Below are 21,354 nucleotides of genomic sequence, written 5' to 3'. Positions count from 1 at the left end.
CTGCTCCCGACTAAAACTTTTATCAGTGCTAGAGACTAACTGTTCCTTGTCCTGGATCAAGGAAGGAATGTTACAGTTTTGTCTTCTGGTGATGAAGAAGCTGTGGTTTTCAGTAGAACAGTTGTCATTGCAAAGCAGAATGTTGCTGTTTAAGAAATAGATCTTAACTTTGCCTTGTTAAAACTTTTATGTGCCAACAAAGACTGTTACTGCATAGGATCATTTTTCTTCTTTGAACAACAACAAAAATAATTGGAAGTATTTTGTCACTGAATTAAATCTAGTTGTGGTGTATATAGTCTTGAGGGTATATTTAATTTTTTCCAAGGCTCTCAAGGAAAGTCATTGCTGTAGTTGTATGTTTTAAAATTAGCTTAACAACAATAAATAATTTAACAAAATAGGGAATGCTTTTAGATGGCACAAGTCCATTTACACTGCCTGAGTATAGTTCAGACTTTCAGAGGGTGTTTGCAGAAACAGTTAATTTCAATGTTTTGCATTAGCTGTGGACAAAGCTTACAAGTTGCTACTGGATCAGGAACAAAAGAAGAGGGCCCTGGATGTAATTCAGGCAGGAAAAGAATACGTGGAACACACTGTAAGTATTTATAGTGCTGCTGTGTTTACAGGAAGTATTAGCAAGCCTTGGGCACCTTGCAGGAGGGTAAATGTTAACCTGGCAATACCTACTGGTGCAATTTGTGACCATTTATGTGGTCTCTGTAACTTTGCTGTGGTGCTCATGAATAGTGTTGTGCCTTAGAGCTCAGGGTGCGGAGTGGCTAGGAGGCTGCTCCCACCTCTTTCCCTTACCAGCTGCATGCTGTGGAGAGAGGGCTTTTCTTTCCCTCTCGTCACGTGTTGTCACGTTACCCACTTCTGAGAGTGGAAGAGTGGAGCAGCCATGGTGATCCTTGACCCTGGATTTTTATTCTTGTCTCAGTGAAGGGGTTGGAACATGGGCTTGAGGAAAGACTGGCAAGGGGATATGAGTAATTTTTTTTTTTTTAATAGGAGGAGGTGTATATCTGTATTAATAACAGGGTTGGGAAGGATCAACTAAAATAAATTGAGTTATAGCTGGCTTTATTTTTTTGCATTACCTAAATCTCCTGAGTGGTGGGAAGGGTTAAGATGGCTTGCTTGAGGTAAGAAAGGTTTTTGTTTTTATTTTTTACTTGCTGGGGCAAGAATTGTGAGGCCATTTGTAAGAGCTGTTTCAATTGGGAGTGAATATGGGTGTGATCTTTTCTTTGAAGAGCTTTGGAATCTGAAATAGAACTGTATAACCAGTAATAGTAATAATGAGTCCAATTTAGATGAAGAAAATGGGTAAAAAAGAGACAGATGGCCATAAGTCTATCTTGCTGGTCATGTGTTGGAAGTGGTACCTGTAGGCAAAATTTTGGTAGAAATCAGGAAAGGACCTGACAAGTTCTCCTTAAATCATTGTGGTATATTTACTTTTCCTCTTATTTTGGCCTATAAAGGAGCCATCCTCAGGCTTTCTGGCCACAAGGTGGCAGTAGGGCCATTCTGAGCTTGGAAGACACTGGCTTTTTGCTGGAGCAGTAGTAAATGGTTATTTAATCGAGAAATGACATTCTTATGTGAATGGGTATGTTTATTTTTTTTTAGCTCTCAATGGTGGCCAGAGTGATAAAACAAATACAAACAAACAAACAGTTAATGTGGTCTGAAAATTACTGGTTTAAGGGGGTTTCACAGTGAGAATTATCAATAATGCAGTTTTGAAATACCTGGAAACAGTTACACTTAATGCCACAAATTCTGTAGCTTCTTATAAAACTTGACAAATGTAGTTTCTTTGCTATAAACACATAACTACAAACCACAAAAGATTAATGGGTAATCTGTTCAATGTATCAAAGGTTCTGTGGATCTGGCCTAGGATCGGATGAGTTGGGGACAACTTCCTTGCTGGTCCTCTTGCATCCTTCCTGGTGGATTGGATTTTAGATGAGGTTAGAGGAAGGACCCCTGATTCCTAGTTCTCCTTTAACTGCATTGCTGTTTTGGAGGGGAGGGGAAGAGGCTCATTTTTTTTTTTTTTTTTTCCATGCAAACCTTTTATTGTATCTATATCCATTGAAAAGTGCACATGTTATATGTGTGCAGCTTAATGGATATTCTCAACTGATGAAAAAATTTTTTTTAGGTGAAAGAGCGAAAAAAGCAATTAAAGAAGGAAGGAAAACCTACAAATGTGGAGGAGGATGATCCTGAGCTGGTGAGTGAAATATGTGAAAAACCACCTTATCTCATGTGATTGAGTTCATTGATTGGTGGGTTAAAGAGAAGGAAGCCTAAAAAATGGTGCATACATGCTAGAAACATTTGGTTTTAATTTAAAGTATTTAAATGTATGTCCATTCACCTTTCTTTAAGCTTCACTTTTTTTTTTTTTTTTTAAACCATAGGACTATGGCTTTTTCTTTGAGTGTGTGTCTGCTGATTGGAGTTTGCAGTTGACTTCACTGTATAAAACATACATACCAAGCATTATCCGTAGTTTCTACTTTTTTTTTTTAAATGTTTTATTTGTTTTTGAGAGAGAGAGAGAGTGTGCATGCACATGTGTGTGCACGAGCAGGGAAGGGGCAGAGAGGGAGACACAGAATCTGAAGCAGGCTCCAGGCTCTGAGCTGTCAGCAGAGAGCCCGATGTGGGGCTCACACATACAGTTTCTACTTTTAATGTTTTTTGAAGTATGTTGAAAACTTAGGTATTTGTGAAACAAACCAAGAGGAAAATCCTAGCTATATATGATTTATTGTTTTTTGATTTTGGGGACTTTGGGTTTTTTGGACGGGATAAAGAAGAATAATAGCTTTATTGCTTTGCTGGGTAAGAGAGGCCGCAGCAGGCTAAGGCCTTCAAAACTGCAAGCCCACCCAGAGGATTCATTTTTCAGTCTTTTCCAGATGTCTCTCCTGTATCTAATTCAACAGCAATATTTTTAGGGACTTATTTTTATTGAATGTTTCTAAAGCATTTCACTTAGTTTAAAAAGATACCACAAGCATTTATTTGTATAACCACATTCATCAGTTTCTGTGGTAGGGGCGCCTGGGTGGTTCAGTTGGTTAAGCATTGGACTTTCGCTCAGGTCATGATCTCGTGATCCGTGAGTTCAAGCCCCGCATTGGGCTCTGTGCTGAAAGCTCAGAGTCTGGAGCCTGCTTCAGATTCTGTGTCTCCCTCTCTCTCGGCCCATCCCCCACTCACCTCTGTCTCTCTCTTTCTTAAAATAATAAAAAAACATTAAAAAAATTTTTCTGTGATATTTAAATCTCATAAGTATGGTAGTAATTGCAACTGTCATAAACCACTTTGGGAGCAACCACAAGTGACTCTAAACAGCTAGTAAACGGCTTTCCACCAGCTATGAGTGCTCATTGTGCTTCAGGTAATAATTTACAGAGAAACAGCATTGCTTCATCCATTGAGCTCATTAGTGGAGATTAGTTGAGCGAGAGATTCTACTTAGATATTTGTGTCTGATTGCCTTCCTAGCCTGAAAAATTCAAAGTCATCTTAATCTTGCTTCAATTTAGGTCAGTAAGTAAGTCACCATGTACTTATCTTGTTTTTAAAGATTTATAGGGGCTTCTGGGTGGCTCAGTAGGTTAAGCATCTGACTCTTGATTTTGGCTTAGGTCATGATCTCACGGTTCGTGAGTTTGAGTCCCACATTGGGCTCTGTACTGACAGTGTAGAGCCTGCTTGGGATTCTCTCACTCTCTCGCTGCCCCTACCTCATTCTCTCTCTCTCTCAAAATAAATAAATAAGCTTAAAAAAAAAAAAAAAAAGACTTATACAAGAGATGTCTTGCTACGGAAACTTGCTTACAATTCTTGCTTCAGTGATTTTCCTGACAGTGACTGGCCCCATCTTCTGCTTGAGAACTGTTAAGTCGGTCACCTTTTGCACTAGCCATCTGTTTTGGGTGTACTCTGTCCCTGTATTTTAGTTTTTTCTCTTCATTTCCTCAATCTTCCTTTCTCTTCCTTTCTCTACAGTTATCCTCTTTGGTCTTTTCTTTTTTTCTTTTTCCTTTCCTTTCCTCCTCCTTCTTTTTTTTTTTTTTTTTTTTAATTTTTATTTTTATTAAAAAAAAATTTTTTTTTTAACGTTTATTTATTTTTGGGACAGAGAGAGACAGAGCATGAATGGGGGAGGGGCAGAGAGAGAGGGAGACACAGAATCGGAAACAGGCTCCAGGCTCCGAGCCATCAGCCCAGAGCCCGACGCGGGGCTCGAACTCACGGACCGTGAGATCGTGACCTGAGCTGAAGTCGGACGCTTAACCAACTGAGCCACCCAGGTGCCCCCCCCCCTTTTTTTTTTAGAGAGAGGAAACATGTGCATGCAGAGGGAGGAGGGGGAGAGAGAATCTTAAGCAGTCTCCACACCCTATATGGAACTCAACTCGGGGCTCTCTCACAACTATGAGATCATGACCTGAGCCAAAATCCAGAGTCCAGTGCTTAACCAACTGAGCCACCCAGGTGCCCCTCTTTGGTCTTTTCTGAAGACTCTCTTAAAAATACTCCTTGGTCCTTTAAGTTGTTTAGAGCCCTAATTTTGGGGGCACCCGGGTAGCTCAGTTGGTTGAGCATCCAATTTCAGCTCATGTCATGATCTCATTGTTGTGAGTTCAAGCCCCACGTCGGGCTCGCTGCTGTCAGCCTGTCAGCACAAAGCCTGCTTCAGATCCTTTGTACCCCCTCTCTCTGCTCCTACCCTGCTTACGTTCTCCCTCTCAGAAAATAAATAAAACATTAAAAAAAAAAAATTAAAAGGGGTACCTGGGTGGCAAGTTGGTTAAGCGTCCAACTTCAGCTCAGTTCATGATCTTGCATTTCGTGAGTTTGGGCCCCACATCGGGCTCTGTGCTGACAGCTCAGAGCCTAGAGCCTACTTTGGATTCTGTGTCTCCCTCTCTCTCTGCTCCTTCCCCGCTTGCGCTCTCTCTCTTGAAAATAAATAAACATTAAAAAAAATAAAGAATGCTGACATTTTCTAAAATAAATTTTATTTATTTAAAGGATTTTTTTTTTAAAGCAAGGGGTTTTTTTTTTGTTTTATTTTTAAGTTTTATTTATTTATTTTGAGAGAGAGAGAGCACAAGCAGAGGGGAGAGGCAGAGAGAGAAGGGGAGAGAGAGAATCCCAAGCAGGCTCTGTTCTGCCAGGACAGAGCCCAGTGCAGGGCTCGACCTCACAAACTGCGACATCATGGCCTGAGCGGAAACCAAGGAAACCAAGAGTCGGATGCTTAACCAACTGAGCTACCCAGGCACCCTGAGGATTTTTTTTTTTAATGTTTATTTTTTGTGGGGGGGGGGGCGGGCAAAGAGAGAGGGAGAGAGAGAGAATCCCAATCAGGCTCTGCACTGTCAGCACAGGGCCCAACTTGGGGCTCTTACCTCATGAGCCATGAGATTATGACCTGAGCTGAAATCAAGAGTCAGACGCTTAACCGACTGAGCCACCCAGCTGCCCCAAGAACCCTAATAACTTTTTTAAGTTGTCTTGTTTTTTTCCTGATTATATAAGAACACATACTAATGATAAAAAATTTGGAAAAAGCCAAAGAATATAAAATATTCAAAATCAGTAACTGTCCATCCAAGAAAGTTTGGACTTTTTAAGATACTGAAATATTCATTCTGATTGACTGACTGACTCCTTCACTCATTTGATGTTTGTCCTTATCAGGGACTGGGGTTGTCAGTATTGCTTTTGTTGAGCAGTGCCTGGCAGATAACAGTATTAGAAAGAAGTGACAGATTTTGGGATTCCTTTACCTCCCTTTTTCTCTGCACATTACTCTTTGCTCCAGTGTCTCTGATTTTAGGATATAGGTTCTATGAAATCTGCATGATGGGTTACTTTCTATTTTTCTTTGTATATTTAAAATACTTTATATTTTGAAGAAAAAACATTTTAAAGATCGAGTTCTGTTTTCTGTCTCACGTTGTGTCTTTTTTTTCTGTCTGCGTATTAAGTAGAATGTAAGTTTAGCTGTGTACAACTGAGACCCAAAACGATGGTGGTTTGAACAAGACCGTGATTTGTTTTCTGTCGTGTCTAATATAGTCTTTGGGAAGATGGCTCCTGGTATGGCAGCCCTGGACCATGTGTTATCCAAGGACTCATTCTCCTCTCTGTGGCTCTGCCAACAAGGATGTTGCCCCCGTCCTCACGGTCCTGGGTGTGTCATCACCTCACCCAAGTACCAAATAGAATAGAGGAAGGTGGCAAGGAGGGACAAGCGTACTCCCTGTAAGAACATTCTGGGAAATTGCTGCATCGTTTCTCCTTACGTTCTGTTGGCTGGAGGCTAAGCTCCATGGCCACACCTAGCTTCAAGGAAGCCTAGGAAGGATGGGCTTTTACAGTGGGTGACCAGATACCTAAAGATAAGGGGCTTTACGTGGAAGGAGAACGGATAATGGGGTGGTGGAGGACACACAGCTAATAGCGTCAGTGGCCCTGCCATAGTTAGTAGACTCCTGAGACTGGTCTGCTTGATAGCAACTAATAGTACCTGGCTGGGGGCCTAGCACAGAGTAACGATGAAATATTTGTGAAAAGAAAGAAAGTTATTTTTTCAGAGTTCTTTGGAGGAAAGGGCCCTCCAACATGGTTATGATAAACAAGTCGAATTTTTTTCTTTTTCGTGCTTTTTAGCAGAGCAAGTTTCCTGTGTATCATCTGCATGGTGAAAGTGGAAAATTTTCATGGGTGGTTATGTTATTTATCTCTCAGGAGAGAGCATCATTAAGCAGTTCTCTCTGAAATCTTTCTTCCTTGCTGGTTCACATCTGCTTTTATCTTGACGCCATCTAAAAGTGCTTGATTCAAGTTGCTGGTAAAATGCTTTTATTTTCTTTTTTTCTTAATTTTCTTGTAGTTCAAACAAGCAGTATATAAACAGACCATGAAACTCTTTGCTGAGCTGGAAATTAAAAGGAAAGAGAGAGAAGCCAAAGAGATGCATGAAAGGTATACATCAGAATATTTGTTTAATCCATCTAAATACCTAGATTAACCAAAATTGGTCTTTGGGGATTTTCCTCATGAAGAGTTTTTCGAATCAAGGAATGATGTAGTGTATCGTTTAAGAGACTGTCTAAAACAGTTATCTGAAACAGCCAAACTTTTGAATCTTTAGGGTAAGAAATTCTCTCTGACTTTTGGGAAATTGAATAGACCTATCCTCAGGGAGTTGTTAATCAAGAGTGCTATATGTTTTCTTCCTGATTTCTTGGGGTTAAATAGGCAGAGGCCAGAACCGTTTGTGTGACTAGTGGCTGCAGCTTTGGTGAGTATGTAGTATTTATTGAACAGTGTAATCACTTACAAAATACTTATTGTCCCAAAGTATGATTTCCCTGGCTTTTCAGAAATCTTGAGGTGAATTTACGTATTTTGTAGTGTTTATTAGTGTTTAGCAGTAACTACGTTTTGGTAGTTGAGGCTGTGTGAAATGTTCTTGTTTTGGGATTGGGTTTTGTCCAGAGATCCTCTTGTAAGAACCTCTGCTATTATAATCGTCGTTGTACTGAAGTAGGGTCACCTGGGTTCTTGAGATAGCTTTGTCACGGACTGAGCCTGGAACTTTTGGACTGAGCCCGTAACTTACGATTATTGTTGGCTGGGCCTTGGTAACCATATGTGTCCGTCTGTGTAACAGGGATGTTTGTATCTTGCCCTGTAGTTCTTGCCCATGTTCTAATCTGCAATTAGGTTTACTTGATATACTTGGAATTGATTTACTTGATATACTTGTTTCTGTGGGGAGATGACTTAACTTTTATGGTTAATAGAGTCTCTAGGTATCATATCAATACTCTGGTCTGGTTTTCTTCCTAGGAAGCGACAAAGGGAAGAAGAGATTGAAGCTCAAGAAAAAGCCAAACGAGAAAGGGAGTGGCAGAAAAACTTTGAGGTAAGTTTCCAAGGTGGCCAGGGATTCTCATTCCAGAGTAAGAAAACTTCCCCGTGTGGAAACTTGGTTCCTGGGGCATTGCCAGAACTGACTGGGGCAGACAGTCAGGGAAAGGGAATTCGTGGGGAAGAGCAGGAGCTTTGGAGAATGAGGCCTAGCTCAGCTGCCTGTATGCTCTGTAGCCTTGGTGGGAGCAAGGAGGATCCCTGAAGGGTTAGAGATTATGGAAGGCACAGCTGCCAAGTGGGCTCAAGAAAAATGCTTTGCACGTTTAGTTTAGGGGTAATCATGGAGTAGCCCCGTTCTTAGAGGTCTGCTAGCAAAAACTGAGGTTCTTGTGACCCTGATGTCCTGGCTTTTAAACTTGATTCCTCTTTAACACCCTAGTTACATTCTTCAGGTGCTCAGCCAGTTTCCTCAGTTGAGCAACATCTGATGTCTTTTCTTCTGTAACATTTAGGTCTTAGGCTAGGGATTGGCTAACCAGAGTTGATGACTTTGTTTCTGTCTCCCTGCATATATGCAGAGAGAGGAAATGAATAGGGCTCTTGATACGCAGGAGAGAGACCCTGGAGGCCCTCCCGGCATCACTGGCTAGGCCTTGTGCTGGCTTTGAGCCTCCATCCAAGTTTTGCGGGGCAGAAGGAAGGTTCAGTGGAAAGAGCAGCTCTGCTGCTGGCTGTCCATACGGCTTTGAGAAAGTGATCTAACCCCTGAGCCTTGGTGTGTTCAGATGTGAAATGGTGGTGGCACTTTACATACTATGGGCAGCTTTTTGTGAGGGTTAGAAATAGCACATGCTAAGTATCTAGCCCTGCGATCTCCGGCAAATGTTGTGATGAGTATTACACATTTTGCCCTCCTCTTCCTGCCTATAGCTGATCGTGCCTTCTGGGGGTGGGATGCCACTTTCCGTGGGCTTATGGAAGCGTGAAGAAAGGCTCTGCTCTGTTCTATTTTTGGATTATTCCAGAGGGCTTGAGCAGGGCTGGGCTGCAGGGATGGCAGAGCAGGTTCAGGCCCTTTTCGTCAGCTAGTTTCCTCGCCCCAAACCTCTTTTGTGCTTAGGAAAGTCGAGATGGTCGTGTGGACAGCTGGCGGAACTTCCAAGCAAATACAAAGGGGAAGAAAGAGAAGAAAAATCGGACCTTCCTGAGACCACCGAAAGTAAAAATGGAGCAGCGTGAGTGACCACCTAGGGTCACGGCCACAGAACCTTCCCCCGACTGTCTCCCCTCCTGCTTCGAAGGACTCATTCTCTCTTCCCATTTCCACCCCAACATAGAGTAGTAGTTGCTTTTTAGTCCATTTTGTTTTCAATACAATTTAATATCGATCAGAGTAATTCTTTTGTACATTGAAATGAGGGGCTCAGTTTAAAATGAAACCTTTCCCCACCCCCACCCCTAGACCAACCAGGATTGGAAGGGGCCACCATGGGTGCCGCCTTCTCTTCCCACAGCCCGTAACTTAATGTTTTGTACTTCACTGAATTGTGATGGTTAGAAACCTCGTGTATAGTTTGTGGAAATCATCCAATTAAACATATTGCTTAAAATGGTGTTGCCGTGACTTCAGAGACAAGCCTGGGCCACCTTAGGAATCCCCTCTGCTTCAGTTGCTTGCTTCTGGGCGTGGCATCCTTCGAAGCCCCAGATCAGACAGGGAAGGCGGTGGGCACACAGAACAGTCACTCGATGCCCTGACCTCCCGACAGTGTGTGGCATGTGCTCTCCCTTCTGACTGATCTTTCCGTGTGGCATGAGGCTCCGAGCCACCCAAACCTGTTCACTTTCCAAAGAGCTAGCCATCTTCCACCCACCACCATTCTGTCCTAGCCTGTCTGCATTCGTTAGTGGTAATATTCTGTATATGTAATAAATTTTTATACCCTAACCATCGATGTACTCTTCCTTAGGTATTATTCCAGGGGTGGGTCCGTTGGCCCAACTCTGAAATGCTTTGGAGTTCGACAGACCCGCTCCTCACCTGCTCCCTACCACTTAATTGCTGAACCTTAGTTTCTTCATGTACAGAATGGGAATATAGAATAGCCGTGGCAGCCTTTACGAGGCTTTGCCGTGGCACATATAAGGTAGCTACCACAGTGCTCAGAGGGTGTTGCCAGTATTACTGTTGTGTGTAAAATGAAGATACTGATATTTTAGGGATTGAGTGAAATAACGTGTGAAAGCACCCAGCTCACAGTGTATACTCAAACGTCCTGCAGGTTATGAGAGACAGGATCAGCCCTTGCGAGGGATGTGCGGTGGGAAATAGAGGACACCTAAAATGTGAAGATAGGAGAAACTGGGTGACAATTAACTAGATTTCGCACAGTGTTTCATTTTTAAATTTTATTTTGAAAATTTAAGTTTTATTTAAGTAATTTCTTTTGAATTTTTTAATGTTTATTTATTTTGGAAAGAGAGAGAGAGTGTGAATGAGGGAAGGGCAGAGAGAGAGGGAGACACAGAATCTGAAGCAGGCTGCAGGGTCCGAGCTGTCAGCACAGAGCCCGACGCGGACTGTGAGATCATGACCTGAGCCAAAGTCGGACGCTTAACCGACTGAGCCACCCAGGCGCCCCTATTTTGAGTAATTTATGCATCCCACACGGGACTTGAACTCTAAACCCTGAGATCAAGAGCCTCATCCTCTTCCGACTGAAACAGCCAGGTACGCCTGAGCAATGTTTTATAGACAAGGAAAGAGGTACAATAAACACAAAGGCACACTGTCTTGTAGTATAAAGAGATACCGCACGTTAGATTTACTTCCCTGTGGGAGGGGACAAAAGCCTGGGTGTCTCGCTGCCCTTCCAAGTGCGGCTGAGCAGTCCAAACCACGGACGAATCTGTGCACAGGATGTGGGTGGATGTGGCTCTGGCTGAAAGTGGGCCAAGGCAGAGAGGGAGAAATGTTCCATCATGCCGCAGAGTGATACGTGTCATGAGGTGATGCAGACGGTCCTGTGCAGGGGACAGCAGCCATCTCTTCTACAGGCAAAGTGCTACCTGTCTCTTTCCGGGATGTGTGTGTAAATTCCCACACCTGCCTTAGAGGTTATGCCGTTGTCACACTTCAACTGTTTTTGCAGGCTTGTGAGGGCCAGGCCCAGTCTTACGCATTCGACAGATATGCTGGCTTAGGAATAAAATGGTGAACACCGTGGGGCCCTGCTGCCTACCACAGTCTGCTGGGGCACATGGATGAGCGGGCGACTGCAAAGATCATGAGAGGCACAATGCGTCCACTGCTCAAGGACGCAGGAGGGGTCCCCTTGATCCTGTGCTTGAGCAAAGGCATGTTTCCTAGAGGAAGTGATGTTTTTAAAGTTGGAACCCAGAGGCTGATGCATCAGGAATGTTTTCAGCTGAAAAGAATAACTAGCATAAACAAATAGGGGTATATTTTGCTCACGGAAGTCTGACGGCCGGCAGTTTCAGTACCGGGCTCAAGAGTGCTACCAAGGAACCGGGCTCTTACTATGCTTCCCCTCCATCCTCTCGGGAGGGCTTGTCATCTTATTGTCGCAGAATCTTCATAGAAGAATATGTAGCTCCACGCCTCATTCCAGTTGCCAAGCGGAAAGAAGTCATCCAGGAAGCAAAAATTTCCCTAAAAGATGTCGTTTTCTAGAAGATGGGCCACGAGGCCGCCTCTAGCTGTAAATGTGGGAAAACAGCAAGGGAGAATGGGCAGGCCACAGACCAGGTCTTGTCCCTTGGGGCTGAACACCTACTATTTCTAGGAAAGTTTTGTTGGCAAGGAAGGAAGTAAGGGAGACTGACTGTGAGGGACCACTAAGTTTCCATCACAGGTCGGGTGGGACTTGAAAGATGTTTCAGTTGGAGGGAACGGTGTGTGCAAAGACCCAGAGGTAACTGATGCCATGTTTGGAAACAGAAGTGAGGTGAAATGAGACCAGGGACATCAGAAAGTCCTATTAAGAAATTTGGGTTTCAGCCATGACATCCTATTTTCCCAGATGGACTAAAGCCTTCCCATTTCCTTTCTGGCACATTGTAGCCACAGACCCACTGGAAGATCTGCCAAGATCCCAGCCCATTCCCATAAGCATGTTCAGAGCAATTGTTTCAGTGATGACCCCCCCCACCCACCCAGAGGGAAGTGCTTTGGGCATTGGATAGAGACAGTGTTAGCCAAGATGCCTCCAGGGCAGGGCTGTGGCTGTGACAGCTTCTCCAGCCTCTTCATCTGTGAGCAGGTCAAGAGCGTCTTTGGGCAGGAAAGGCTCACTGGAGGAGCGGCAGGGCCCGGAGAGAATGAAAGACCGGCTGAGGCACTTCGCTCCTGTGGTTTGCTGTGAAAAAGGGAGCAAAGAGCCACTGCCCCCACCTCCCCCACTGTGCAGGTCACTGCTGCCTGTGGGGCCACCTAGGGCAGAGGGGAAACGGAGGAGCCAGACAGGCACGGTTAGAAATCTGGCATTTGGGGTTCAACTCTGAGCCTCAGCTTCCGGATGCGTAGACTGGGAATAGTCCCTTTTAAGAGGAAGTGTGACCACCTAAAGCGTCAATCATTGCCTTTGGTGGTCCAGTCACCGAAACGCTCCCACCTCACCCCACCGCACCTCACCCCAGTGGCTGTGGCCTCAGCCAGGCCCCGCCTCCTGGCCCCTCTCGCTTCCCTAGGGCCCCAGTGGAGGGAGGAGTAAGAGCGGGGGAGGCCGAGGATGAGTCCGGGCTTGCACTGAGGGTGGAAGTTCAGTGAAGCAGGATTTGCCTCTCTGGTCCCTCCCTCCCCCCACCCCCTCCCCCATCCATCCTGGCGCAATCTGGTTCATCTACCCCCTTGCTGAAGTTGTCCGTGCTTCTCATGCACCTGAGAAACATGGCGACGTCTGACCCTGAGTGATGAGGCGTGAGCACAGAAAGGGCTTGGAGCCACCTTATCAAGTGTCTGCTCTTCCACTAAGCTTTGTAAATCCTGGCACCCCACTTCCCCCTTCTGGGCTTTAGCTTCCTCCTCTTTGGTAAAAGGAGGGTAAAAATACTTTCTTCATTCCTGTCCTATGAATTCTAGTGAGATTCTGTTTATTGTAAAAAGAACCGAGGTGCCTGGGTGGCTCAGTGGGTTGGGCATCCGACTTCAGCTCAGGTCACGATCTCACAGCTTGTGAGTTCGAGCCCCGATTCGGGCCCTGTGCTGACTGCTCAGAGCCTGGAGCCCGCTTTGGATTCTGTGTCTCCCTCTCTCTCTGCCCCTCGCCTGCTCGTGCTGTGTCACTCCTGTCTCAAAAATAAATAAACATTAAAAAAAAAAAAAAAAAAAAAGAACCAACCTTGTAAGTGGAGGCAACAGGCCCGTCCGTATGTGGCATCAGAGACTGTTGCCTTGAACCTTCTCCGAGCCTCTGCTTCCTCTTCTCTTAAACTTGTTGCCCTGAGGGTTAAGGAGGTCAGGGAAAACAGATGCCTGGCACAGGGCTGTGCACAGTGGGTAGTGATCCTTGGCCCTCTTGTCCGATGTGACTGCTCTAAGCCATTCAGTGAAAGAGCAGAGAATTGAGAACACCTGGGAAGCTTGGTGAAAAGACAGTTTCTGGTCTCCCTGAAAACTATGATGGATTCAGGTTGAGGAGAGGCAGCTGGATCTTTTTTTTTTTTTTTTTCCTTTTAAGGTTTACGTATTTTTGAGAGAGGGCACGAGTCGGGGAATGGTGGGGGAGGAGCAGAGAGAGAGGGGGACAGGGGATCAGAAGCGGGCCCTGCACTGACAGCAGTGAGCCTGATGTGGGGCTCAAACTCGCGAACCATGAGATCATGACCCGAGCCAGAGATGGATGCTCAGCCCACTGAGCCACCCACGTGCCCCCAGAGCAGTCTTAAAGAGTGATCAGTAGGCAGCCAGGCAGAGAGAGCGAGGGAAGCATGAATAAAGGCATGGAGGTCAGGGGACAGTCAAGGGACCCAATTCCTTCTCTGCCAGCCCAAGCCCAACCCTTACTCCCAGAGGCGCTTCACATTGGATGGACCAGCCCCATGTTGTTGGCTGAGCTGACATACAGAGAGATTCCCTGGCTAGACGTGGGTATTCCCAGTGTCTTTGGGGTTGGGGCCCCACCCAAGGAGTTGTCTTCCTTGCATTATGCCCTGCCCAGCGGAGCCTGCAGGCAGGCCTCCCCTAATTCTTTATTCAGCTGTTGAATGGGGATTGGAGCGTAAAGTGAGTCACGTACTTAGGTTCTGCTTCCTCCCTACTCTCTACCCCACTTCCTGGGTTCTCCGAGAAACCGACCAGGAAACATGCTTTCAGTGCCCTCCAGCTTTTCCTCAGCTTTGTTGTCACCCCCTAGACCACCGTTTCTGCTGTTTCTCAGGTAAGAGTCTGGTGACCTGGGTGAGAGGGCCAGGTTTGCCTGCTTTGTCTGGCTGCCCCGTGGAATCTGTGAGGCTGTTCAGGCTCTGGAGGGGTCCGCAGAGCTTGGTTATGCCTGACTTTTCTCCCACCGGCACATCCCCAATAAACACACAACTTTCTTTTGTCACCACACAGCACACATCCTTTCATTCCTCGTAGACATTTAACACCCAATCGTCAACAGATGTAGCATTCACACGTATCACACAGAACAGACCCTCATCACCCACAGACCTAGTTCATGGCCCTTCACAAATACGTAACACACAGCAGGCCCTTAACATCATGAAAGAACCCATGACCCTTCACTACGCGCAATATGCAAAGGGTCACAATTGACAGTTGCCCCTCATATGATGTATATTGTTGGCCACAGGATGCAACACACATCTTTGCAGACACACAACAGGGACGTCAGCACTGGCAGACACAACACGTGAATCCTTGCAGGACACAACAAGCCCAGAGACGAAAGACCCCCTGCTCACTTGCTACAAAGAAACCTACTCCACACAGACACACAAACATCCCTCCTACACACACGAACACACACATCAATGCAACCACATGTACATATCACAGAAACTCTCGTCATCCCCAGACAGGTCCCCAGGACGTTTGGGTGTTGCTGCTTAGCTGGAACAGGGGCTGGGACCGTCCCCACTTTTAACTTTCTACCATGGGTCCTGCTTGTGCATCGTGGAGGGGATGAGTGGGGTGGGAAAAAAATGCTAGGGGTCCTGGCCACATCATGGAGCATGATGGGAGAAGCCACTGTCCTAGCTGTCAGAGTGCTGCTTCCTGATGACGCTGGGACTCCGCAGAAGCTGGTATTAAAAAAAAAAAAAAAAAAAAGCTAGCTAGCATTCATCACATGACCACTGTGGGTCAAAGATCATACCCAATGCTTTTACAAGCATTATTTCATTATGCACTTCCTTTATGAAGTATATACTATTATTCTTGTTTTAAAGCTATGTTTTGCTATAAATAGGCTCAGAGAGGTTAAGAAACTTGCCCAATATCCCACAGCCAGGAGAAAACAACGGAATTTAGACATAGGTAAGTCTGACCCCAGAGTCTACTTCTTTTTATTTTTAATGAATTTTTTTCCATACTTTAAAGAGGTAGCAAATAAGCAAGTTCAAGATTCAATAGATTGAACCCTTGAGGGCCCTGGCCACCCGCCCTGAGGCTTCCTTTCAGATCCAGTGCAAGGTGTGTGGTGAGGCGGTGAGGCCGTCCGGGGGAGGGGAGCGGGTGTGCTGTTGCAGGTAGGCCCAGGCTGGAGAGTGAAAGCAGGTGGGACTCAGCCTGACCAGGGAAGGAGAGGACATGGGGGAAGAGGAGGAAGAGGAAAGAGGAGAATGGGGACCAGCTGCCCATACGTGTCTGTCCTTAGCAGACCTGATCCCCGTGTGAGCCTAGTGGTGCCGTCCTCGCTTTATAGATGAAGAATCTGAGGCTCGGGCGGCCCAGTTGTTGAATGGCAGGGTGGGACTCCAACTCCCAAAGTCTGAGGGAGAATAAGAGATGGCGCACGTGCTCAGGAGCGCCAGAGAGAAGCAGAGAGAGAAACTGAGGTCATAGTGAGGAGGAAGGAGAACTCAGGGCCGCCGGGCATTAGGGCTGGCATCCCAGAAAGGGGTCTCAGCAGGAACATACTGCCCAAGTTACTTTTTGGCTCCCAGAGGTCTCTGGTTTTGTGGTAATCCCTGCCTCCAGAGACTCTTTCTCTAGTCTGTTCATTGGCACTAATTATCTGCCTGTGTGCTTATAACATCTGTCTTAATCGCTGTAACCTTCCGGTAAATCTCCATATATGATGGGGCCTGTTTCTTGACTTGTATGCATAAATATGACAAACACCTTTGCACCTGCCGCCAATTAAACAGACCATACAGGTGTAATAGCCCCCTGTGTACCTCACCAGTCCTGCCCTCTCCCTCCCTCGCCAGAGCTAATCATATCCTGGATTTGTTTTTCTGTATCAATGCATATGTATTGTGTCCACCGGCAGTCGTAGTTTTAAGAAATAGTATCATGCTCTATTTATCCTCGCTTTATTTGTTTATTGTTCGTGTTGTTATATGTGGCTCTGTTCACTTTAACACATGCACCGGATTGTATCGCGAAAACATGCAAATATACGTTTCCTTGTATACAGGAAATATTAATATTTCTGGTGTATACCTAGGAAGGATGTGCATATTTTCAACTTTATTATAAAGTCAATTTCCAAGATGTAGTGCCTTTTGTACTATCTTTTTAGCAGCACAATGAGAGTTTCCGTTGTTCTAACATCCTCCCTGATACTTGGAATTGGCAGACTTTAATTTTTTCCAATCTGGTGGTTGGCTGTTTTAATCTGAACTCCTGATTGCCTGGAATGCTGATCATATATATTTTTTAAGTTTTTTCATCTATTTAGAGAGAGGGGGGGGCACTCACATGCATGCCCACGTGCATGGGGGACAGTCAGAGAGAGGGAGAGAGAGAGAGAATCCCACGTGGGCTCCTCACTCTCAGTGCAGAGCCCGATGCAGGGCCCAAAGTCATGAACTATGCGATCGTGAGCGGAGCCGAAGGCAGACGCTTAATTGACTGAGCCACCCAGTTACTCCTGCTGATTGTATTTTATGTTTCGTAGTCATTCAGGCTTTTTCTTCTGTCTATTGCCTCCTCCTTTCTTGACCCATTTTTCTATTGGTCTTGTCTCTAAGTTACTGATTTGAAGGAATTTATTTTATATTATGCTTGAAAATCCTTTGTTACATGTATTGCAAATATTTTCTACGGGTCTGTGACTTGTGTCTTCCTCTTTTTATCTTATTTTTTGATGTACACAGTTTTGTTTTGTTTTGATGTACACAGTTTTAAACTTTATGTGGTCATATTTATCCAACTTTTCTTTGGTATTTATAATTTCTGTCTCAATTAAAAAAATTTTTCCTTGACCCTTATATCATAAAGATATTTTCCTCTACTTTTTTCCCCCCAAAACTCTTTGTATTTTGCTTTTCATAATTAGGTCTTTATGCCAGTTGGAATTTAATTCTGGGCATAGTGTGAGATAAGGATCTAATTTTATTATTATTTTTTCCCTAATGAATTGCCGATGATTTGCATCAGTATCTACAAATAAATTCCTGCTCTCAAGGAACTTACAATTTAGTTGAGAGTCAGATAATGAGCAAAGTAAACAACTAAAATATATAGTGTGTTAGATAAGTGCTGTGGAGGAAAAGAAAGCAGGGTAGGGGCCTAGGGCATGCTGGGGGATGGCTGCAATTTATTGGGGTTATCAGGAAAGTCCTCACTGAGAAAGTGGCATTTGAATAACTCTGAGTGTCTGGGGAAGAATGTTCTAGGCAGAGAGCACAGGAGGTGCAAAAGCTCCAAGCAGGAATGTGCCAGTGTGTTGAGGTGGAAGAGAAGGGCCAGTGTGACTAAAAGGTGGGGAGAAAGAAGTAGGAGATGAGGTCAAGCCTTACAGGGCCCTTTCTCCTTGAGCGGAGAAAGGATGTGATCTGACTGATGTATAAAGGTTCAACTGCACAGCCGTATTGAGAACAGATTAAAGGGGGTGCAAGGGTGGAAGGGAGACCAGTGAGGGGCTCCATCTAGTGAGGGATGATGGTGGCTTGGACCAGGGCCGAAGCACTGGAGATGGTTCAAAGTGGTCAGATTTTGGATCCATCCATCCATCTATATACGTCTGTCTATCATTTATCTATCTATCTATCTATCTATCTATCCTCTATCATCTAACTATTTATCATTTAAAGTTTAAATTAAATGTATTTAGGGCTGCCTGGGTGGCTTAGTCGGTTAGGTGTCTGACTCTTGATTTCAGCTCAGCTCATGATCTCACAGTTCGTGAGTTTGAGCCCCGCATTGGGCGTTGCTGACAGTGCGGAGCCTGCTTGGGATCCTCTCTCTCCCTTTCTCTCTGCCCCTCCCCTGATCATTCTCTCTCTCAAAATAAATAAATAAAATTAAAAATATGTATTTGTTGAGGAGGCCAGGTCGTTTACATTTTCTCTTGTCTGAGTTTGCTGAGTGTATCCCTATGATCTGGTCCTTTTCTGTATTTCCGGTAAACTGGTGGTTGAACTTGCTGATTCTATTTCCTTGGCAACACTACTTCACAGGTAGCGTTATGATTTGGCTGTGTGCCACACCAACTTTATTAGAAAGGTTTTTAAACAGACACAAAAAGAGAGGGAAGCGTAAGTCTCTATATACCCGTATTCATTTCCTATAGCTGCTGTCACAAATGACCGCAATAAACACACGTTTATTCTCTTAACAGTTCTAGAGGCCAGAAGTCCAAAATCAGTATCAACGGGTAGGGAGTCAGCAGGGCTGTGTGTTCCCTGCAGAGGCTCTAGGACTGAATCTGTTTTCCAGTGCCTGGTGGCTACCAGCATTCCTGGCTTGTGGCCATGTCACCCCGCCTCTGTGGCCGCATTGTCTTCTCTTCAGCCTGTAATCAAATTTCCCTTAGCTTCTTTCTTATACAGATACTTGTGATTGTATTAAGGCTCATTTGGATTATTCAGGATGATCTCCCCATCTCAGGAGCATTAATTTTACGACACCTGAAAAATCTTTGGCATATAAGGTAACAGTTACATGTTCCAAGGATTAGGACCTGATACCTTTGAGGGTCATTATTCAGCCCGCTTCAACACCCATTACCTAGATTCAATATTTTGCCGCATTATTTTCCTCCCTCCCTCCCTCCTTCCCTTCCTTCCTTCCTTCCTTCCTTCCTTCCCTTTTTCCATCCTTCCTTCTCCTCTCTCTTTCCCCCATTCCATCCTTCTCATTCCCCTTCCTTCCTCTCTTCTTATTTTGCTGTAATATTTTAAAGCAATTCCCTGCAACTTCATTTCCAAATATTTCCACATACATGAATAGTTTCTTATATAACCACGCCACTATTATCACTTAATAAAATTAACAATAATTCCTTAGAATCATCTAAAATTCTGTCCATGTTAAATTCTCCCTGATTTTCTCAAATCTGTCTGTCCTGGATATCTTCTGTTTTGCCCCCTAGATCTTGCTTCTCCGCCCCACTCTGTGCCTCCGGAGGCTGATTTGTAGGGACTACGTTACCCTTATCCCTTGCTTCTGGTTGGACTCCGGGGGAGTCCAAGGGGAGGCACTGGCAAGAGATCAGTCATCGGGGGATTACCGCAACTTCTTACCCAAGGCCACAGCTCCTGCCTGGCAGCCCTCTCCAAATAGCTACCCTTGGGTTCCAGAACTTCTCCCTCTCCAGCCTTTCGGATGGTGAAGGCACCCACTCTTGGGAGCCTTGGAGTACTACAGGGTTCCTTTTGGTTCTCTAGCCCTGCCCTCACCTCTTTAAGTGGTCCCTTTTCCCTCAGATTGCCCATTTGAGTGTGCATCTCTTTTCAGTACCCTGATATATGGTTTTATTTTATTCTTAACATTTTTTTTTCTGGTCCCCATTTATTCACACTTCAGCACGGTGGTTAAGATCTAGAATGGGCTCCGAGGCCAGATTACCTAGGTTCAAATTCTAGTTCTGCCACATATAAGCTGGGTGACTTTGGCAAGCTACTCAGCTTCTGTTTGCCTCAATTTCCTTGTCTCTAAATTGGAGATAATGATGAATGCACCTACTTCAGAGGAATATGGTAAGGACATACACAATAGCATGTATAAAGCAATTACATAGGGTACAACTACCTGAAACACAGTAAATGCCCACCATGTGTTAAATAGCATTGGATCATTATTGTTAGCACTTTTATTATTCCTTAAGCATGCTCCTCTTGAGTCCCTTTCCACTGTGTTCTTTTGTGTGGATTTTTAGTTATTATTTTTAACCCTTTATTTGGAAATAATCGTAGATTTGGGGTGCCTGGGTGGCTCAGTCGGTTGAGCGTCCAGCTTTGGCTCAGGTCATGATCTCATGGTTCATGAGTTCGAGCCCCGCGTCGGGCTCCATGCTAACAGCTCAGAGCCTGGAGCCTTCTTCGGATTCTGTGTCTCCCTCTCTCTCGGACCCTCCCTTTCTCACACTCTGTCTCTCTCTCCCTCAAAATAAATAAACATTAAAAAAAAATTTGAAATAATCGTAGATTCATGGGAAGTTGCAAAGATAGTACACAGAGGGGGTATAAGGCTGGCTCGGTCGGTGGAGTGTGCAGCTATTGCTCTCGGGGTTGTGAGTTTGAGCCCCGCGTTGGGTGTAGAGGTTACTTTAAAAAAAAAACCAAAAAACGATAGTACACACAGGTCCCAAATACCCTTACCTAGTGTTCCCCAAGGCTTGATTAGATTCAGGTTTATATGTAGAACCGACCAAATTTGCTAACACAATGGATGTGGGTGTGAGAAAAAATGAGGAATAAAATGTTACCTACCTACCTGCCTACCTACCCTGCTTATTGATCATGTCAAAAGAGGTCCTGAAACATCTATCACAAGAACACGAATAAAGGACTGTTGAAAAACACGGCCGAGCCAAATAGTTCTGGATTTGACACAAGTCCAGAGTCAAATCCAATTTGACACAAATTGCAGTCTGTGGTCAGATGGTGGGAGGGGTGGGGCTGGCTGATCCTGGAGGTCCTTCCGGGCTGATGTCTCTCATGGCGTGTGGGGCATGGAGGATGGCTGAGAAGGTGAAGCCACTTCAGGGAAAGAGGATCTGAGTTGGGGAGCAGAGCTAGGGCCTTGGCAATGCAGTGAGCAGACCATGGTCTCTTGTGTCTCAGGGCACTCAAGACTCAAGATGCCTCTATGGGAGCTGGGGAGGGATGGCCAAACGGGGCCGCTTCAAAGTTCCTAACAGGAGGCCCGGACTGCATGCTGGGATGTGAGGCGAGTGAGTGTGGCGGGTGAATGTGAAGCGTACGTGAATGGGCATGAGGAAAGACGTAACCGGGCAGGTATGAGTGAGGGGTGACAGACCTAGGCACCTGAGTGTCTGAGTGCAC

At 45.0% G+C, this 21,354-nt stretch overlaps 1 protein-coding gene across 1 annotated transcript in view; it reads left to right on the top strand.

Annotated features, from left to right (window-relative positions):
- DNAJC8 (DnaJ heat shock protein family (Hsp40) member C8) overlaps positions 1–9,880 on the top strand; it is a 28,155-nt gene extending 18,275 nt beyond the window's left edge. Inside the window, exons 5-9 of the mRNA XM_043574217.1 lie at positions 507–601; positions 2,183–2,254; positions 6,947–7,038; positions 7,909–7,984; positions 9,053–9,880. Coding sequence (XP_043430152.1) covers positions 507–601; positions 2,183–2,254; positions 6,947–7,038; positions 7,909–7,984; positions 9,053–9,175 — 458 coding nt within the window. The 3' untranslated portion in view covers positions 9,176–9,880. The remainder of the gene's footprint in view (positions 1–506; positions 602–2,182; positions 2,255–6,946; positions 7,039–7,908; positions 7,985–9,052) is intronic.
- Positions 9,881–21,354: the final 11,474 nt, after the last annotated feature.

The sequence above is a fragment of the Prionailurus bengalensis genome, chromosome C1 (assembly GCF_016509475.1).
Source record: "Prionailurus bengalensis isolate Pbe53 chromosome C1, Fcat_Pben_1.1_paternal_pri, whole genome shotgun sequence".
In the NCBI taxonomy this organism is placed as follows: domain Eukaryota; kingdom Metazoa; phylum Chordata; class Mammalia; order Carnivora; family Felidae; genus Prionailurus; species Prionailurus bengalensis.
Note: the sequence above shows the minus strand (reverse complement) of the source record. Positions and strands in the feature narration are given on the sequence as shown.